Source organism: Sparus aurata, chromosome 9, assembly GCF_900880675.1.
Source record: "Sparus aurata chromosome 9, fSpaAur1.1, whole genome shotgun sequence".
NCBI lineage: Eukaryota > Metazoa > Chordata > Actinopteri > Spariformes > Sparidae > Sparus > Sparus aurata.
Genome location: NC_044195.1, coordinates 5700531 through 5719617, shown reverse-complemented (window position 1 = coordinate 5719617; position 19087 = coordinate 5700531). Strand labels below are relative to the sequence as shown.

The window sequence follows — 19087 nt, the reverse complement described above, 5'->3', positions numbered from 1 at the left end:
GGAGCACAATTGTCAACGGGTGATGAAATGGATGAGATGTCATGGTAGGCTGTCGAACAAACATGGTAAACACAAATGTTAAGCGAAGGTGAACTGGGGGCTTCTGGCGAAGGCCATAGGTCTCTAACTCCCACATCTAGAGCAGTCATATGCATCCATGTGGCCCCCGAATCCAGGCATGGCAAGGTTCGCCAAGATCAGGGATCTGGGGCTGTGCTCTTCATTCTGCTCCTTGGTCTTGAACTTTCTGAGTGGCAGACCACAGGTGGTGAAGATCTAAAATCTTCCTGTGTCCTGCGTCCTGAGCCCCCTGCTCTACTCCCTGTACCACCATGATTTTACAGCCACACATAGCACCAACACCATTGTGAAATTCGCAGATGACACATCACTAAAGATCTACGGGACCCTGGTGGAGAAGGTGAGCAGCTATAGGTACCTCAGAGTTCATATCTATGAGGCCTTAACATGGACAACACAAATCAACTCACTGATGATGAAGGCTAGGCAGCGCCTGTATCACCTCAGACGTCTGAAGAAATTTAAGATCTCTACAGGGCTGCAGAAAACCTTCTTCTCTGCCAATATCCAGTCTGTCATCTCTGGAAGCTACTTGAACTGTTTGTTAAGCTGCCTTCTGGCAAGCACCTACGCAGTGCCATGGCCAGGGCTGGGCGTCTGAGGAGGAACTTCTTCCCTCTGGCCATTCGGACAATAAACTCTCAATAAACAACATAACACACACTCAGCACACACCATATATCACACATACACACCCTGCTACTTTGCACTCAGTCGTCTTCTTCTTTTTCTGTAAATACTTTTGTCATTGTCTCTTATTTATATCTAATTCTTGTTTAGAATTAAAAACTTTTTTTTTTGTCTGTAATTTTATTGTCTTTTTCAGTTCAATTTCTTTTTCTTTTGTTAGATATTTTTTAGGTGCAATAAGTGACGAATGTGAAGACACATATGTATAACATGGCACAAGACAAGACAGCCCAGCCCAGTCCCCAAGTCCCCACAGCCCCTCTGGGGCCAGAGAAAACCCACAGTATGAAAGTGTGGATGGTACAACAACAAAAACAAATAATAATAATAAGTAAATAGAATAAAAATAATAGTAATAATCAAGTAGAAAAAAAATAAGAAAAAAAATAATAATAATAATAAATAAAAAAGAAAAATAATAAGGATAATAACAGTGATAGTAATACATCAAAAGGGAAAGGAAGGTGGAAAAGAGAAAAGAGAAATGTATAATATAATTAAAAAATATATACACTACATACATGCAAACATACAAACACTCACATATACTGTGTACTAAGAAACTGTGTACTAAGAAATTTTTTTTTTAAGTAAGCAAAATGATAGAAAAAAAAGGAGCAGAGCAGTTATCATAGGGAGAATTATATAATATATAGCTGATAGTTGATTGATAGTAACAGAGATGGTAAAAAACAGATAATAACTAAAGTATCACATATATACAAACATACATATACCCTCCCAGCACACACTCACACAGACACAGAGACACACATCCCCTCCCCACTCACCCTTATTCGTTCTTATTTATATTTTATCTATTTATTTTGGTTTTAGACTTTATTTTATATCTATTGGTTATGCTGTTTATTGTTAATGAGCTTGTGGGGATGTGTGTGGGTTCCATTCCAGGGAGGGAAACAATTTCAGTTTTGGAAAGTGATAAAAGGATTCTGGTTTCGTTGAAGGCTGATATATTGTTCTTGTATGAGGCTGCCATTTTTTTCTATTCAGATGATTCATTGAGAAGGATTATGCAGTGGTTGATGTGAAGTGATTGCTTTGATTCCCAGTTTAGAAGGACTGTTTTCTCGGCGATAGTTAGAGATATGCGCAGCAGGTGTCTCTATTTGGTTGGGATGTCGGTTTGTGTGGTGTCTCCGAGCAGGTAGAGACGAAGGGGTTGAAGGGCTTCTGCAACCCAATATGCTAGAAAGTGTCATTGTGACTGTTGTCCAAAAGGAGTGAACTGGTTGGCATGTCCAGGTGGCGTGGAAGTAATCATCAGTGTAACCCAGCATGCACTCAGTTTATTTTCGTATCTAAATTTTACTTTTGGGTTGACTTATTTTTTTTGCACAGTTGACAGAGTGGTTGCAACTTCATTTAACTGCTGCTGTATTTGTATAATTGCATGTGATAAATAAACCTTTGAATCTTAAATTTTCAGTCTTCAATGCCTACACCGTAGAGGAGGCTGGTGGGAGCTGTGGTCAGAGGCTCTTAGCAGCAACTGGAAACCTGTTGATAGACACCAGCGGGGAAGGAGGCTACAAAGCTAAAGAAGGAGGCTTTCAGGCTTCATTGGACCAGGGGTCTCCTGAAGTAGCAGACAGTACGTGGGGCCAGAATGCAGAAAGGCTGCAGGTTTGTTAGCCACTAAAGTGAAAACCTAGGTGTTGGAGGAGTTCTGGGAGGCTATTGAGAATGACTTTTGTTTGGCCTCAAGGAAGTTCTTTCAAATCATTTGGTGATTCCTGAAAGAAAGCAGGGCTTGGCTCAAGCTATGTTTAGCCAAGGAGCCAGACCCAGAAGGGGTATATTGTTTAGCAGAAGAAAGAACACTTTGAGTAGGTCCTGAACCCAACCAACACATCCTCTGTGGAGGAAGGCAGGGGAGTTTTCATATTTTTGGAAGAGGTCATTGTGGTAGTTAAAAGCCACTGTGGACATCATGGTCTGTCTTGACTGACACACCTTTTTTAGTGTTGCTTGGAGGTTAGGAACAGTACCTGTGGAGTTGCAGACCATGGGGGAGATTTTTTTTTATATAAAGGGGTACTGGTTGCACTCAGCATTCCCAGGAAAAGGTTTTTTTCAGAAGGCTCAGATTGTCGGACCTCCAATTCAGGAGGGTCAATGCAAATTCTGTCCTGAATTTGCATCGACCCTCGATGCAAATTCAGTGAAACAAGTTTTTCAGTGGGTGTCGGACTCCCCCACACCCTCCAATCCTATTGGAAAATGTCCAAATGGTCAACCCCAAAACTGCATCTCTGTTTTTTTGGTATGCAAAGTGGTTCCTTTCGCTTCATTTTACAACTCTATCGTGTTGAATGTAAAGTGGCCTGGGATGGAAGTCAGCACCTCCAAGTCTAAGGCTATGGTTCTCTGCTCTAAAATGATGGAGTTTGAGTATCTTCGGATCTTATTCATCGGTGATTTTTAAACAGAGAATGAGATGGACAGGTGGACTGGTGCAGCATCGGTAGTAATGCAAGCATTGTATGGGACTGTTGAGATGAGGAGGAAGCTGAGCCAGCTTCACTAGTCAATATACATGCCATCCCTCATCTATACTCATACCTTTATCAACAGAAAGAAGGAGATTGTGGGTAAAAGAGGCAGAATTGAGTTTGTTCTCTGGGGTGGCTGAGCTAAGCCTGAGAGATGGCTTAGTCGTGCAGTGGGGGCTTACAAACACAGTCTTCTTACTGATATAGGAGTGAGCTCAGTTGGTTCAGTCATGAATAGGATGCCTCCTGGCACCTTCCCTTTTAGGTTTTTCAGGCTGGTTTTACAGGGATAACACCCATGGTAGATCCAGAACTTGCTGGTGGAATCATATATTTCATCTGGCCTGTGAAAACTTTGGGATCCCCCAGGAGCAGCTGAAATATGTTGCTCGGGAGAGGGACGTCTGTAATACTATGCTTAACCTGCTGTCTCTGGCATAATGGAAATAAACAGTTTTCCAGCACACACTTCGTGGTTCAGGTTTCAGGGCAATTGTCCACTGATCACAGGGTTGATGGTTTGATCCCCAGCTCCCTCTGTCCACATGTTGAAGTGTCTTTGGTCAAGAGGCTAATCCCCCCCAGTGTGTCAATGTGTGACTGTATGAATGTGAAGGGGAAACAAAACATTTAAAGCGCTTTAGATCAAAGCTCTATAAAAAATGCAATACATTTACCAATTTTTTTTTAGACATGATTTAAAATGTTTCACCTATTCAGCAAAGATATTTCATATATTTGGAGAATAGATTCACAGAAATACTGGGGACAGGAAGTTAATTTTGAGAGAATTTCTGAACATTTTTGAAAAGTTTTGATTTCTATTATTCAGTTCTATTTAACACAATTGTTATATACACTAGTTAAAGTATTAAGAATATATTGTGGCACTGTTACCAGTGCTCCCTTGAAATTAAAAGTTTCTCTTGATTTGGCAAAAAATAGATTAAGAATAGAGTTATGTGCCAACAACTCTAGATTGACCTGCATGAAGGAGATTAATCGAATCATTTCAAATAGACAGCCCAAGCTTAATGTTATAACTGTTCCGTGTGTGTGTGTGTGTGTTTGAGAGCAGAAGAGTTGTGGTAATGGTGAAATGTAGGTTTCTCTTGATTTGGCATATGACTTGTACTTTGAGGAAAAAACTAATTTTGAGGAATTTAATAAGTAGGCCAAAATCTGTTTAATTACTGTTAAATTGTGGCGTACATCATTTTAGCTATGGGAAAATGTGGTATTTTTATGTTAGGATTTATAGTTATATATATTGGATTATTACATGGTGATTATAAACAACAGTTAAAATAAGTGAGTTACAGAAATTAGAGATAAAGGAAAAGATTTAAAAGGTGTTGCCCACTTGATTGATAATATTTGCTGGATTGGCTGTAGTTCTGTTATGGCTACTTGCCCCTTGTGCTGACTACATGTAGAAAGTAAATACTATTAAAAAAAAGGTCATTTTTTTTCCTCTTGTTCACAGTAAGTAAGTACAAGATCTGCAAACCACACAGTTAAAGTGTTGGCAGCCCTTTATTGTCTTAATAATGCTCCTTTGCTCACATAGCTAGATGTCTTTCATATCCGATCTTAGACAAATCAATGAAAAAAACAAATTCACAAAGAAGGTTAAAAATTCAACATCTTTAATAAACAAAGTGTTTGATATTTACAGCAAGGTTTCGCTTAATGGCTAAAATTCGGTGACCCTCCTGAAGGACCCGACAATGGCGCAGGTGGCGCACCAGTCACGGTACCTTCTGTACTCCCCAGTTCTCAGGAAGTACTGTCTGCCTCGGTAGTTGGGGTACTCATAGAAGATCCAGTAGCCGTTCATAACATTACAGGAGTAGACATGGCGGTGATGGAAACGGTCAGACACACAGGGACAGTCATCCATGAACTCCATCATGTGGCCACTGAAGTCAGGCTTTTCATAGATGCGCAATCTGTAGGATCCTCGATACTGTTGGACCAAAAACAAAGTTTAATCACATAATATGTCTTCTCTAACCACAAGACTGTGACAAATAAAGCTTTCTAAATCCTTTATCTATATTGTATTACATTTTGAAATGAACAGACTTCAAAGAGCTTTCCTAAAATTTTGAACTTGCGATCTGTATTGGCTTTTCTATTTTTTACAAAAACATCCCACTTACCACTGGGATCATCCGGCACGAACGGATACAGCTACTAAAGCCCATCCACCTCTGGTAGTCAGGATACTCTCCCCTTCTCATGAAGTACTGGTGGCCCATGAAGTTGGGTCGTTCATAGATCATGAAGCAGCCACTCTCCACCCTGATGGAGTTGCAGCGGCTGAAGTACGAGTGAAGGTCTGTGCAGTCATTGCTGCACTCATAGCTCCGACCCTGGAAGTTTTTGTCCTCGTAAAAGATAATCTGGTGGAAAATAAAAGTACGAAATGACAAACTGTTGTGTAAACTTTGCCTAATGTTTCAGCAAAAAGAAAAGAAAAAGCATTCAGCCCTGTGTTCAACATTAAAATAGACAGAGCATTTTGGAAAACTTTGTAGCAATTCACATTTAATCTGGGGAGAGAGGAAAAACAGTACTTACCTTGCCCATGGTCTCCGTTGGAGAGATTCCCCATGTTTTCAGGGCTTTTTATACTACCTCTTGACAAACAAAGTATTGTTATTCAAATTCTCTCATAGTTATAATTGAAGGCTACTGGCACATGTTTACCTTTTTGTTGGAGCACAACATTGGGTCAGAAATATGGATTTGTATTTGAAAAAAAGGATAAATAATTAACTGGTTTGGTGTTTTGACTTGCATGGACAAAGGAAAAGACTAGTATGGTATCCACACATCCAGTGGACAAAGGCTGAAGAACAATATGGAACAGCCCTTTCGCATTAAATATGTTGCGTAACAGAGCAGTAGGCCATTCTCTCTCCCTAATGCTCTACCTGAGCAACCCCACTGTATGCAAATAAGTAAGTGTATACTGTGCCGTCGCTCTGTATGCTCCACTGGACATAAAGACTTTATTAGGAATTTGTACATCATTATTTGTACCCGCAGTTTGTTTTCTCAGCTGTATTTGTGTGGGATGCAACCTTTACTTCATTTACTAACTCCACATTTACTTTCAAGTTCGGGTGTGGTTCAGTATTGTGTTTAACCACTTGTCTCAACTTTATGGACTACAATTCCCTTGATGTATCACAGCTATGTTTGACTTTTTAGAGACTTTTATTTGTCTTCATTTTTGGTCCAACTACAGTTAATAATGACTATTACTGTAAGACTATTACTTTGTTCGTCACAGGTCGGGTGTATGTTTTCAGTTTAATTGCATAAAATGACCTGTCCTGTAAAGTACTTTCCATGGTATCATACTAACCAGTGATAGTTTTATTTGATTGTTGGGACTACAGAGGATATGTTGCAACCTTCCTTTCGCTTCATCCTCTCTATCAACATAACCTTAAATGTAGTGCTATTTTTATCTTAAAATGTAAACTTATATAAATGTCTAAATTTTATCGAGTAATAATGTTACTAATGGTCACATCAACATTTGATATAATTTAGTTATATGAAGTAATTGTAATTATAGTGATTTTGTAATGAATGCAGGATGCTTAAAATAAAATAAAAACTTAGATTTTTGTGGGAACCCTTTTTCAGCCCAAAGAATAATATAATTGGATCATTTTTCCCTCATATTTAATTTGCTAAATTTTAAGAGAGAATGTGTATGATTCTCATAATCAACAAAGTGTAATTTAAAACATATCAGTAGGGTGATAGGTTTATGTTAGTCATACAAATAAAATCTTGATTTTTTTATTTATTTTTGATTTGGTATTACTATTATTTTTACTTGGAGCTGAAACTGTTTTCCCACTGAGCATTTACAAATATGTGCTTATATTATTTGTAACATATTTGAGACAGTGCCTGTGTCCTGCTTTGATCAGTAGTAAAGGATCATCCTGATCTTTTACTTTTGATCTCATATTCTGTCATTTACTGTTGTGTCTGTCCAGAATCACTGCATTTGTGACATTCAGGTCACCTTTTCATGTTTCCTGTCCCACACAATCTGTGTTGCTGTACTCTCTATGCAGTGTTCTGTAATCATATAGATCAATTCTGCCAGCAGACACCAGTTAATCCGACTGGGGGCACATAGTGGGAAAGGGCATTTCTGGCATTGTTCAGTATGGTATGCCTGAACATAGAGGAGATTAAACCAGAGGGGACAAGCTAACCAGAAGCTGTGGTAGATACATTGAGTAGCCCACAGATGCTTGACAGTAGATGTTTTCCCTACTGTAACAACTGGAAGGATAAATTTGCGCTCATAAATTCTAGAAGTATTTCATAGTAGTTATTCTTTCTAGAGAACTGGGTGCCAATTGTGAGGTAAAAAAAACACACAGCTGGCAGATAAACAGAATAAAACAATGTTTTATTAAGCAGTAAAAGTTTATTTGGAAAACAGACAGTTAAACTCAAGGAAAGATGCATTTCATCAAAGCTTGACTTCAGTTGAAGTCAGTGATTCTTCTGAGGGAACCGACTCTCGGGCTGACGCCTCCCCAGTCGCTGTATCTCCTGTACTCTCCAGGCCTCAGATAGTACGCTCTGCCCTTGTAGTTGGGTTGGTCATACAGCAGCCAGTGGCCATCCACCACATTACAGGAGTTGAAGTCAGACATGTTGAGACGGTCCTGGACATTTGGACAGTCGTCCTCCAGCTCATGCATCTGGCCGGTCATGTCGGAGCGTTCGTAAAGCCTCACTCTATAGGAGCCTTGGTGCTGGAACAGGATGAAAAACTATGTTACTATGTCCAGTACAATAATACATCTCATTGATATACAAATATATCTCAGTTAACTTTTAAGCGTCACCACAGTCAAAAATTACTGACAAAAAACAATCATTTAGCACAACATAAAAATGCTACATTGGTCAATGTGGACCATTAAACAAAAGCTTAGTATTTACGACCTACCTGGGGGATCATACGGCAAGATCTAACACAGTCATTCATTCCAATCATACGTTGGTTATCAGAGTACTCTCCTCTTTTTAGGTAGTACTGGTTGCCCATGTAGTTTGGCCTTTCATAGATCATGAAGCAGCCACTCTCCACCTTGATGGAGTTACATCTGTTGAAGTAGGAGTGAAGGTCGGCACAGTCGCCACTGCACTCATGAAAGTGCCCTTGAAAGTTTCTGTCTTCGTAAAAAATGATCTGCAAAAGCAATGGTTAAACACACAAAAGGAAAGTTTCCATTTTTTACAGGGTTTTGGAGGTGTAGTAGAGCAGAGACAAAAAAAACTAATAAAAAAAAAATACAGGTGTTTAGAAAATGTGGGTAAATCCATAACATTAAATTTTCTTTACCTTTCCCATGGTTATGTTGGCATCAGACTGCATTACCGGTCAATACTGTCCCTGAGCCAAGCCACTGTGCTTTATAAAAAAAAAGAAAGAAAGGACTGCTGTGTGATTGCACAGCATAAAGTATTGTCATTCAAATATATCCCTCGCTGTGATGATGGATGAGGGGCGTGGGGGGATCTGTTTATGTAAAGATGACTCTTGGTGTGTGATGAGTTATTGTTCTTTCGTCCATGTTCATCACAATTTAGTACGAGAAAATGCCACTGTACAATAGACGATGGAGTGTTTACCGCACAGCATCAGCAAGATTAAATTGATATTTAATAGGGCTGACACATGATCATGTGTACAATCTATCAGGGAAAAATATATTGATTCCTTTTTTTATTTGGAGTTGAAATTGGCCAACATGATTTCTTGGCTAAAACAAGATTTTACTACTTACACACCTCTCACTCATCATGGATAAGACATAATCATTGAAATTTTACAATAGCTTACTTATATGATAAGTCCTACGGGGCTACAGTATTGACAATTCATGCTGTGTTTTCACATGTCTGAGGTCCTTGTCATAACTGAATGGACTATGAAGACTCCATTTTGCAATTGCTTTATTACGATGGAGAGTGTTTGATCAAGAACAGGTCCAAAAACGCTTTACTGTTGTTGTGTGTGTTCTTGATAGATGGTGAGTCCATTCTTCAGATCCCTCCTAACATCAGCGATTCAACCTGATATAATATATCCAAACTTTTGTGGTACACTAGGATTTTGTCTTCATCCTCAAAGTAAAATTTGTGAGGCTCAGTCTTTGTCACTGAGCCTCACAACAGTATTTTGTACTTTATATTGTCTGACATTGAAGACTTTCCAAAACCTCCACGCAGGATCCCTCAGAACAGATCAATCGTCCACAATGCGTCTGATGGAGCCGACCCTTGCGTTCCTGCCACCCCACTCACTGAACCTCTTGTACTCTCCCGGCCTTATCAGGTACATCCTGCCCCGGTAGTTTGGTTGCTCATAGAAGAGCCAGTTGCCATTGGTCACATTGCAGGAGAAGATGTCACTGATGTGGAAGCAGTCCATGACATTGGGGCAATCATCCACCAGTTCCATGACCTGACCTCCGAACTCGATACGCTCATACAGCCGCATGTTGAACAACCCAGGCTCCTGATTTTAAATGAGAGGGGAATCATTAGTAAAGCACAGAGAAACAGATCCATGGTTTATACATTTTTATGATAATACATTTTTCCTCTGTGGTAATTACAATGTGGCTGTAATGATTTCCTTTGCTATATTATATAAACTGTTTCATCAATGATAAATCATTGAAAGATATTTTGCATATTTTAGTCATTTATAAATAAGACTGCCTACAATACATACTGTCGCAATAATTTTATAATATGAAATGTATACACCCAAGTTTGAGCAATATAGTTTTTTAAAGCTGATACAATACAAGTTGGATGTCAGATGTAGGCTCACAACTTTTGTCCAAACTGAAACACCATTGGATGAATTATATATTGTACAGACATTCATAGTCCCCAGATGGTGAATCCAAGCTTCAGAGTAAGGAGATGCATTATAGAGACTGAGACCTTTGTATAAGGAGGAAGATGAAGATGGACGGTTGAGTTAAACAGGCACAGGACTTTCATTCAGGAGAGCGATGTTATTGTCCAGTAAGAAACCAGAAGTGACAAAGTTTTACAGGCTAGACCTAACCAAACTGCAACTGCATGATGAAAGTCATGTATCATTGATATGCTGTCATGTTGTTTTAGAAAATGATGAAATATGTTGTCATGTGAGACACTGACAATGTGTCCATCAAGTCAATTAGGTATGAGGATGTGTTGGTGTTAAAGAGCTGAATTGTTAATTTTAGCATGCTAACACACTAAATTAAGATGGTGCAACATCAGCATGTTAGCATTGTCACTGCACGCATATCAGAATGCTGACGTTAGCCTTCAGCTCAAATCACTGCTGTGCCTAAGCCATTACCATAGCTGTAGACTTTATAGTTGTTAGGCCAACGTTACAAAAGCAACACATAATAGATCTTGAAATTTGAAAATACTTTTTTATGTCAGTTTGTTTTTCCTTAATAATTATAGTCTTAACTTTAAAAAAAAAAAAACATTTAGACCAACATCAGACACTAAAACTCTAACCAGCTTCTTACAGTAAAATGATCATTAAATTTTTTTAAACTCAATCATGAAAAGGATGATTTGTTAAGGTCAGAGAAGGGAATCTCCATCAAATCAATGGTATCTGCATGCTAACCTACTAAATTAAGCTAACTAATTTAAAGCTCAAATCACTTTTGTGTCTAAGTACAGTTTCACATAACCATTAGCATAGCTGTAAACTTTGTAATTGTTAGACTGAAATTACAATCTTCAAATTTTACTTTTTTCATGCCAAATAACACGCTTTTAGTTTCCAATTTCAAACAATTTTATTCTTAAAAGTGCAGTATGTAAGAATTTACATTTAAAATAAATACAAATTATTGACAGAATGGGAAGACATAGCTGATTTGAAGTTATGTCAAAGACTTCTATTGGTGAATGATATATCCTACTGGGTGTTTCAGGTCTTGCAACATCATACACCCTCACCCAAGCGACCCAGCCAGGGTTTATCAGGGGCCAACTTGTGTCCAAGCAGCATTAGTCAACACACCACCCCTCAGCCCACACCCACAGCCACCTGCAGACCCTCTCTTCTACTTCTGTTGCAATCCTGATGACTTTTTTCTTTGTTTGCCTGCTCATGCCAATCCAGGTGTAGGCTCTGTAGAGAGAGCAGCCAGCAAAGCCTCTGCAGCCTACTTCTGTTGGGTGGTAGTATGCTCGTCAGCTCTGTTTCCAGCATTCTTTTAAGAGCCCATGGCAATTGGCATTCTTCCTTTCAAATGCCTCCTCCATTCAGTCTTCCCAGGGAATTGCCAGTTCTATTAGGGCAAGTTGTTTAGTGGCTTCTGAAAAAATTATGATGTCTGTTGGCAAAGATGTCACCGCGATGTGTGCCAGGAACTTCAGTTGCCTGGCCAGGTCAACTATGAACTGCCACTGCTATGGTAACTAGACTTTCAGAGAGTCTGCGTTTTGGTTTAAGTTGCTCTCCTTCCATGTGTTTTCTGGGGGGCAGTGGTGACTGTCACTTATTGTGTCTAAGGAGAGACTCTTAGTTACTGCCTTCAGCACCAGGTCATGTTGCCAACAGTAGTGATCATCCCCCAGAGCCTTCGTGCAGCTACACAGGATGTGCTCAAGTGCTCCTCTCCCAGAGCAGAGGGCAGGAAGGTGTCTTAGCTCCGCCCCAGACCTGGAGGTTTGCCAGGCTGTGAAGGGTGTCATACACAGCTTGGATCAGGAACTTTATACGCAGGGGTTCTGCAAAGCTTTCACTCCACCGCACTCTACCATCCCATTCCTGCCCCCGCGGTCTCATACCTGTCATTCTGCTTATTCGTTTTTCATCTACTGTTGCTCTCACTTCCTCCTAAACAAGTTGACTAATTTCCTTGCCCTGGGCCTTGTTGTACTGAAGTGATGGAGGGCTTCCAATGCCTACTCTTCCCTTCACCACTGCCCCCACCACTGCCTTGTGCCTCAGCTTTGCTTCTGCCATCCACAGCTCCTGAGTGGCACGCCATTTCCTGCCAGTACGGAGTCTTTTGGGTCTTTTGAGTCTGTGTACTGTAGTGCCTCTCCAGTCCAGAGGACCTTGAACCCTTGCATGGTGTTGAATGGAAGCTGTGGGATGTTACTCCTCCTTGTACAGAGCTGCGAAGCTTAGGCTGCGTGGTAAGCTGAACCACCTGTGAATGTGAAAGCTGATCTCCCTCTCCATTGCCTCTACCAAAGTGATAGGTACATCATAAACCAGCAGATGCCAGAGAATGTGGGGAAGGATGCCATGTTAGTAAACCCAGGACTTGAATTTTCCTGGCAGTCCCATCTTATCCACTCTGCTGATCCAGATCTCTAGCTCCTTGATGAATTTCTGGATGGCCTGTGAACTGTATTTGGTTGGCTTGAAACTCATTTGCGCCCACTTGATAAGCCGCTCCAGTCTTTGAAGTATGCACCTGCTGCCTGGTACAGAGGAAGTAGTAACAGTGAGGTCATCCATATAGGCTCTGATGGGGAGCAGCTATACGCCTCTGAACTCAGCCTCTTTTTCAACCATGTTCATGGCTGAAATATACTGCAATTTCCCAAATGAAGAATCGTTGTAAGGTTGAATTGTTAAGGTCAGAGAAGGGAATTTCTATCAAATAACCGTAGCGACATGCTAACACACTAATTTAAGATGGTGAACATAACTGTTACCATCAGCATATTAGCATTGTCAGTATGCTGACAGTAGCCTTTTGCTCAAATCAGTGTTGTGCCGAAATACACTCTAGAGCCATAAGCATGGCTCTAGACTTTGTAGTTGTAAGACTAAATTTACATAGCTACACAATACAGTGGTTTACTAATGAGTCCTTAAACCTGGAAATCAGCATTTTGGTCTTCCGGTTCTCTCGTTTCAAAGTCAATGGGTTTCTTGGAATTAATTGACTGAAAAAAAATCTGTGGTTCCTACAGGCTTAAGATATTTACACATTTTGTTCTTCAACATCAAATACATGATTAAATGTCCCAGAACAAAATTATAAAGCATTTATGTCTTGAAAATAACAGTTGCTAGCAAGTGGCTAAATTTGACAACAGAAGATATCACAGATGTTAAATGTCATCACAGCGAGCACAGAGACTCATCTACTCGCTAGTCCGTCTTTACAGGCCAACTTTAATTACAAACTATTCTAACTCTAACTTTATAACTTGTACATTGATCAGTTTACAGAAACGGTGCATAGTAATTGTGTGGTGAGCTGCTAAGTGATGGTGACATTTAAGTTATTTGTCCGCATTGAAGTCTGTTTAGCCTAACATTAGCTTTTTACTGATTGATATAATTTACACTTCCAATTTCATAAAAGTGGTGTTTATCTGTGAAGATTATCTTGCTGAACAAAATGCGTAAGTAGGCTATCACAAACTTATTTGCCACAGAGCTCATTTTTTCATCTGAAATCCAATTAAAGAATCCCATCCCATTTTTGACTAGGGGACCAGGGCAATGGCAAAAATACATCATTCCTATATCACTCAGTTGTGACATGATCATATCAACGTCCAAGAGGCTGTTTGCTAAAAAAATATAGGCCTATACCGCAGTCTGTAACTCAACTAATGTATCTGTATAGTCCTGTTTTGTGTACGGGTTCTTGGCTTTGCCCAGAAATAATAGCTCACCGTGGATATGAGGTGACAGGAGCTGACAGAGTCGTTGACCCCCATCCAGTAATGGTAGTCAGGATAGTCTCCTCTCTTCAGGTAGTACTGGTTGCCATTGAAGTAGGGTTTTTCATAGATCATGAAGCTGCCACTTTCCACCTGAATGGAGTGGCAGTGTTTGATGTGGCACATCAGGTCTGCACAGGAATCGCTGCTCTCAAAATGGCACCCAGAGAAGTTCTTGTCCTCGTAGAAAATGATCTAGATGTGGATATCATAATGATTTTGTTTCAAATTAGATTTTTCCTTTATATATATACATATATATATAATATATATATATGTATATATGTATATATACATATATATATATATATATATATATATATATATATATATATATATATATATACAGAGAAAGCGAGATCTGCTGCAAAACCTGATCAACACAAACAAATACATATGGTATATTTTTAATTTTTCTGCTTAATTAAACCTTATCTGGTTATTTTTGAGTTTTAATTTAATCAATCCAGAAAACAGTAATCACTGGAAAAGTTGATAAAGAATTCAAAAGAAAAACCTGGAGGCCCGTTTGCACATATCAGCATGATATGTGCCCCCTCCCCACCCCCCTGCCCTCCTGGGAGAGTGTGCTAGGAGCCATTATGTTTACCTTCCCCATGTTGGCCGCTTTGCCTGCTCCGTGCCTTGCCCTGTTTGATTCATCCAGCTCTTTGAAGACTCCCACCTGTCACATATATAGTGAATGTGAAATGCAGACTCTGCATGTGTCATTCATATTGTAATAGTCAGGAATCTTTGGCATTTTAGGCACTGTGTTATCCTGAAGAGATGTTTAGGAGTTATGTTTGTCAGGTGAGAGCTGACAGGTTGTATGGAGTTGGTGTGGTGTTGTGGCCAGAGGTTTTTGTATGATACAGTCCTGCACTCTTTGTCGTCACTGAATGGGTGGCGTTTGTGTTCTGCTCCTGAAATGAGGCGATGGTTTTTTATTTTCTGGATTATTCTTACGGATGATTTCTGGTGTCACTGGAGTTCTTGGTATGGATGTTTGGGTTTTTTCACCTCTTTAGCTTTGAGAATAGGCTAACATTGTTTATTTCTTTTCTAATTGTGACATTAAAACTGTTTCCAAGGTTTAGATTTACATTACAGTGTTAATGTCACATTACTACTTTGTTCCTTTTTGTCTGGTTTTAGAAATAATTTATTGTAAAGGGATATAATTCCAGATAAAAATGCTATAGCAAAATAAGTCTTTTAACAATGACTATCCCCTGTGTAGATATGATATTTTCAAATTTGAATTCTAATATTAATCTACTGTTCAGTACAGCTGGGTATAAATTAGTATTTCTGACTCCTTTTTCTCAGCATGTTAGTTTCACCTTGTATTATTTAGCATTAAAACTGTCTCCTGCTGACCTCTGGTGGAGGGGTTAATTTCAGTCCAAATAGATACTCATACATGATCACTACACACTGCTTGAATTGTGAAAAACGGTTTGCTTAAATCTCTAATTTTAGGAACAATGATTCTTACTGAAAGACACTCACAATTTATTATTTGTTAAAAATAATACTAAAACATATCTTAAGGTTGGTCATATCAATCATATCACATGGGGTCTATAGGCAGGTGGAGTGAAAATTCTATTTCAAAAATTTTCAGGAGACATTTAACGATTTCTCATCATCAAAATATATCTTGACGAAGATGGTGTGATCAAAAGCTCAGAAACGACTCCTACAGGAAACTGAAAGGTCTAAGGATATGCAGTTTATGTCAATGAAAAATACAATGAGAGAGAGGGACAGGCAGCTCTAAAATAGATAACGCTGAAGTCTCAGTGTAGTAACTGTCAGTGCTTGCAATATTTTATTCAAACCTCTCATGAGAGTGAGGACATCGGGCCATGACCCCATCACATCCTCATGGGGAAACATGCCCTCCAAACGCAGAGAGCAAGAACAAAAATGAATACACTTGAGCACTGACGCCATTTTATTCAGCGTGTGAAACAAGGCAAAGAACAGACATTTTACAAGAACCATTCTTCTGTCTTTAGAGATCCATGAGTCGCCTGATGGAGCCGACCCTGGAGTTGTTTCCCCTCCAATCACTGAAACTCTTGTACTGACCGGGCGTCAGATAGTAGTGACGTCCCCTGTAGTTGGGCTGCTCGTATAGGAGCCAGTGGCCGTCCATCACGTTGCAGGAGTTGAAGTTGGAGAGACGGAAACGTTCCATAAGGTTGGGGCAGTCATCTGTCAGCTCCATCATCTCACCTCCCATGTCGAAATGCTCATACAGCCTCAACCTGAAGCTGCCACTATGCTGCAGAGGGCAGGAAGATCAAAGGTCATATCTCATCAAAAGTCAAATTGTGTTAGACGATGAAGCCATCCCATTTTTCACATGTTGTTCATAATTATGAATTTAAATGTCAGAGAGAATTAATCCTTATTAAATGTCCAGGGTGGAGGATTTAGGATGATATATCTGCAGAAATGGGATATATTCATAGTTATGTTTTTGTCATAATTTCCATAGAATGAGCCTTTTATATATAACACCTCCTCTACGGAGTCTGCCATTTTGCACTGCCATGTTCAAACAATGTGCAACTTCACCACTAGATGACATAAATACTACAAACTGGTCCTTCAAAGCATTTTTTTTTTTTAAGCAATAGTTCGACATTTTGGAAAATATGCTTTTTTACTGTGTTTGGTTTAGAAGAATGATACAGCACATGTGTATTGTAAAGATAAAGCTGCCATGAGCAGCTAGTTAGCTTAGCTTAGCATAAAGACTAGAAACAGGGAAGAATAGCTAGCCTGGCTCCATCCAAAGGTAACAAAATCTCTCTTCAAGCACCTTTAACGTCTTCACTGCCTGCCTGCCAACTGGTCCCAACATTCGAAAAATCTGGCACATATTCCCTCATAAAAAGCAGAATTTTACTTTTGTTTTTACATTTGGGTTTGTTAACAAATTAGATACAAAAGACATAACGTGTTAATTAAGGATTGCTGAGCGATGATAAGCCAACCACCTGCTCGCAGTTGTTTTGTTTTTACAGAGCAAATATGATCACTAAACTACTAAATTGAATAAGTGTGTTTTCTAAGATATGAATCCTCTTTAAGGTCATTTCTTCAAATCTGAGAATACAAATTGCACTAAATTAAACTGCACTTAAAGCCAACTCTTGACACCTGGAAAGAAACTAAATCAGTAAAGACAAAGGTGTTTGGTTAAGGAGTAATGTTACAAAAAGAATGTTCCATTTTGGGGAGAGGCGGCTTAAATATTACATAAATGAAGTGGTGAATCCCTTTTATTATCGATACAAGAGCAGATGAGGAGAAGAAGCAACTAATACGACTTGACCTTTGTCTGTCACAAAGCTTGAAGGCAACACGCGACACAATTAAGAGGTTCACTAATGCGATGTGACATCATTTGAATCATTTGAAGAAAAACACAGGCAATCCAGTCACTCCAAATATAAATTAAGGTATCAAACAAGGAAGGAAATAACGAATAGCTTTTATTGTAGCGGCTAAATCATTAGAAGGCCAGTCAGAGATTATTGATATGATCATTATAATTATAGTTTATTAATAATTCGATGTGTTTCTTTTTAATATGTGATATCTATCTTTCCATCTCATATTTGAAATGCCTGAATTCCTCTGGACTGGACTCTTTTTCCTTTTTGAGCACCCAACACAATTTTTATCTGCACTGTGTTACATAGAGCAGGGGTTCCCAACCACTGGGACATGGACCGGTACCAGGTCTTGGGTCGTTCAGTGAAAACCCAGTAGAAACTAAGGGGGCTGATGAAACTGCCATTCATGTACTGCATTGTGTTTTGGTTATTTTCAGAGAAAAACACAACACATCAACAAGGCAAATCATTTTCACTTGACAATTAAATGTTTCGAGCAGATTTACTTCACACAGAACAGGCTTAGGGCTCACACTGATGGTGAGTTATGTTTTGATTTTTTGTGTATTGTACATTAGTTTGGACTGCATTTTGATTTTACTACGCACACGCACACACACACGCACGCACACAGACACACACACACACACACACCACTACAGAATAATTACTGCTCAAGTCTGGTTTGTGTTGTTGAAACTGCTGGGAACCCCCGTCTCCTTTTTCATTATTTGGATCATGCTGACAAAGATATAAATGAGTATATTACCTTACAGAGGGCCTTACCATGGGGATCATGCGGCAGGACCTGACACAGTCATTCAGGCCAGTCATGCCTATGTAGTCAGAGTAGTCCCCCCTCTTCATGAAGTATTGGTTTCCCATGAAGCCGGGACGGTCGTAGATCATAAACATGCCACTCTCCACCCGGATGGAGCGGCAGCGATCAAACATGGAGTGCAGGTCGGCACAGTCACTCATGCACTCATAGTGACGGCCTCCAAAGTTTCTGTCCTCGTAGAAGATAATCTGATGGAGAGGGATAAATCAGCATGTCACATTCCTCTTATTTCACTTGTTTGGCCACCATGTTTTACATACAGCCTGTGCTGCCTGTTCTTCATTTGTATGTAAAACTGGACACAAACCTTTCCCATGATGGCTGCTGTTTTTAATCAAACAACTTCCTGTTTTTGACCATCAAAGGATAAACCCATCTTTATATACATTACCCAGTGGGAGTAGATGCTGCCATGTGTGTTGTTATTCAAATGAGGCCTGGTGTCAGCACAAACTCTACAGGAGTCTTCCCACTCCTGTTTGTCATGTCCTCTGTTAGAGTTAACTGTCACTGCACAGCTTCTAGCAAGAGCCACAGTATGGACAGGCGCTGGAACAGTCAATGCTGAGCTCTTTTACCCATCTTCTGTTTGTTTTGAATGGGAATGATTCAGTGCATTCATACACTATGTAAGAAACTGAAAATATTTTGTAAACATGGCAGGTAAGTATATGAATAAATAACCATGAACATCAGCTTCTAAATATGTTCTATAATTTAGTTAGTAACAGATGAATGATATGTTAAGCTAC

The 19087-nt window shown here is 39.5% G+C and overlaps 4 protein-coding genes across 5 annotated transcripts; all 4 read right to left on the bottom strand.

The window, feature by feature from the left end:
- Positions 1–4919: 4919 nt before the first annotated feature.
- Positions 4920–5930, bottom strand: LOC115587579 (gamma-crystallin M2). Its single transcript, XM_030427483.1, has 3 exons — positions 5874–5930; positions 5453–5695; positions 4920–5256 (listed from the first exon to the last, which is right to left on the bottom strand). The coding sequence occupies exons 1-3, from the start codon at positions 5880–5882 to the stop codon at positions 4984–4986; spliced, it is 525 nt and encodes a 174-aa protein (XP_030283343.1). The 5' UTR covers positions 5883–5930; the 3' UTR covers positions 4920–4983.
- A 1789-nt stretch (positions 5931–7719) lies between these two features.
- Positions 7720–9714, bottom strand: LOC115587517 (gamma-crystallin B-like). Of its 2 annotated transcripts, none has more exons than XM_030427386.1 (4): positions 9651–9714; positions 8686–8754; positions 8290–8532; positions 7720–8092 (listed from the first exon to the last, which is right to left on the bottom strand). In XM_030427386.1, exons 2-4 carry the CDS (start codon positions 8716–8718, stop codon positions 7817–7819), a joined length of 552 nt encoding a protein of 183 aa, XP_030283246.1. In that variant the 5' UTR covers positions 8719–8754; positions 9651–9714; the 3' UTR covers positions 7720–7816. The 2 variants fall into 2 exon arrangements, with proteins under 2 accessions (XP_030283246.1, XP_030283245.1); XM_030427385.1 differs by lacking the exon at positions 9651–9714 and adding an exon at positions 9350–9398.
- Positions 9283–14724, bottom strand: LOC115587519 (gamma-crystallin M2-like). Its single transcript, XM_030427387.1, has 3 exons — positions 14686–14724; positions 14028–14270; positions 9283–9864 (listed from the first exon to the last, which is right to left on the bottom strand). The coding sequence occupies exons 1-3, from the start codon at positions 14692–14694 to the stop codon at positions 9592–9594; spliced, it is 525 nt and encodes a 174-aa protein (XP_030283247.1). The 5' UTR covers positions 14695–14724; the 3' UTR covers positions 9283–9591.
- A 1291-nt stretch (positions 14725–16015) lies between these two features.
- Positions 16016–18707, bottom strand: LOC115587559 (gamma-crystallin S-1-like). Its single transcript, XM_030427457.1, has 3 exons — positions 18643–18707; positions 18281–18523; positions 16016–16371 (listed from the first exon to the last, which is right to left on the bottom strand). Exons 1-3 carry the CDS (start codon positions 18649–18651, stop codon positions 16099–16101), a joined length of 525 nt encoding a protein of 174 aa, XP_030283317.1. The 5' UTR covers positions 18652–18707; the 3' UTR covers positions 16016–16098.
- Positions 18708–19087: the final 380 nt, after the last annotated feature.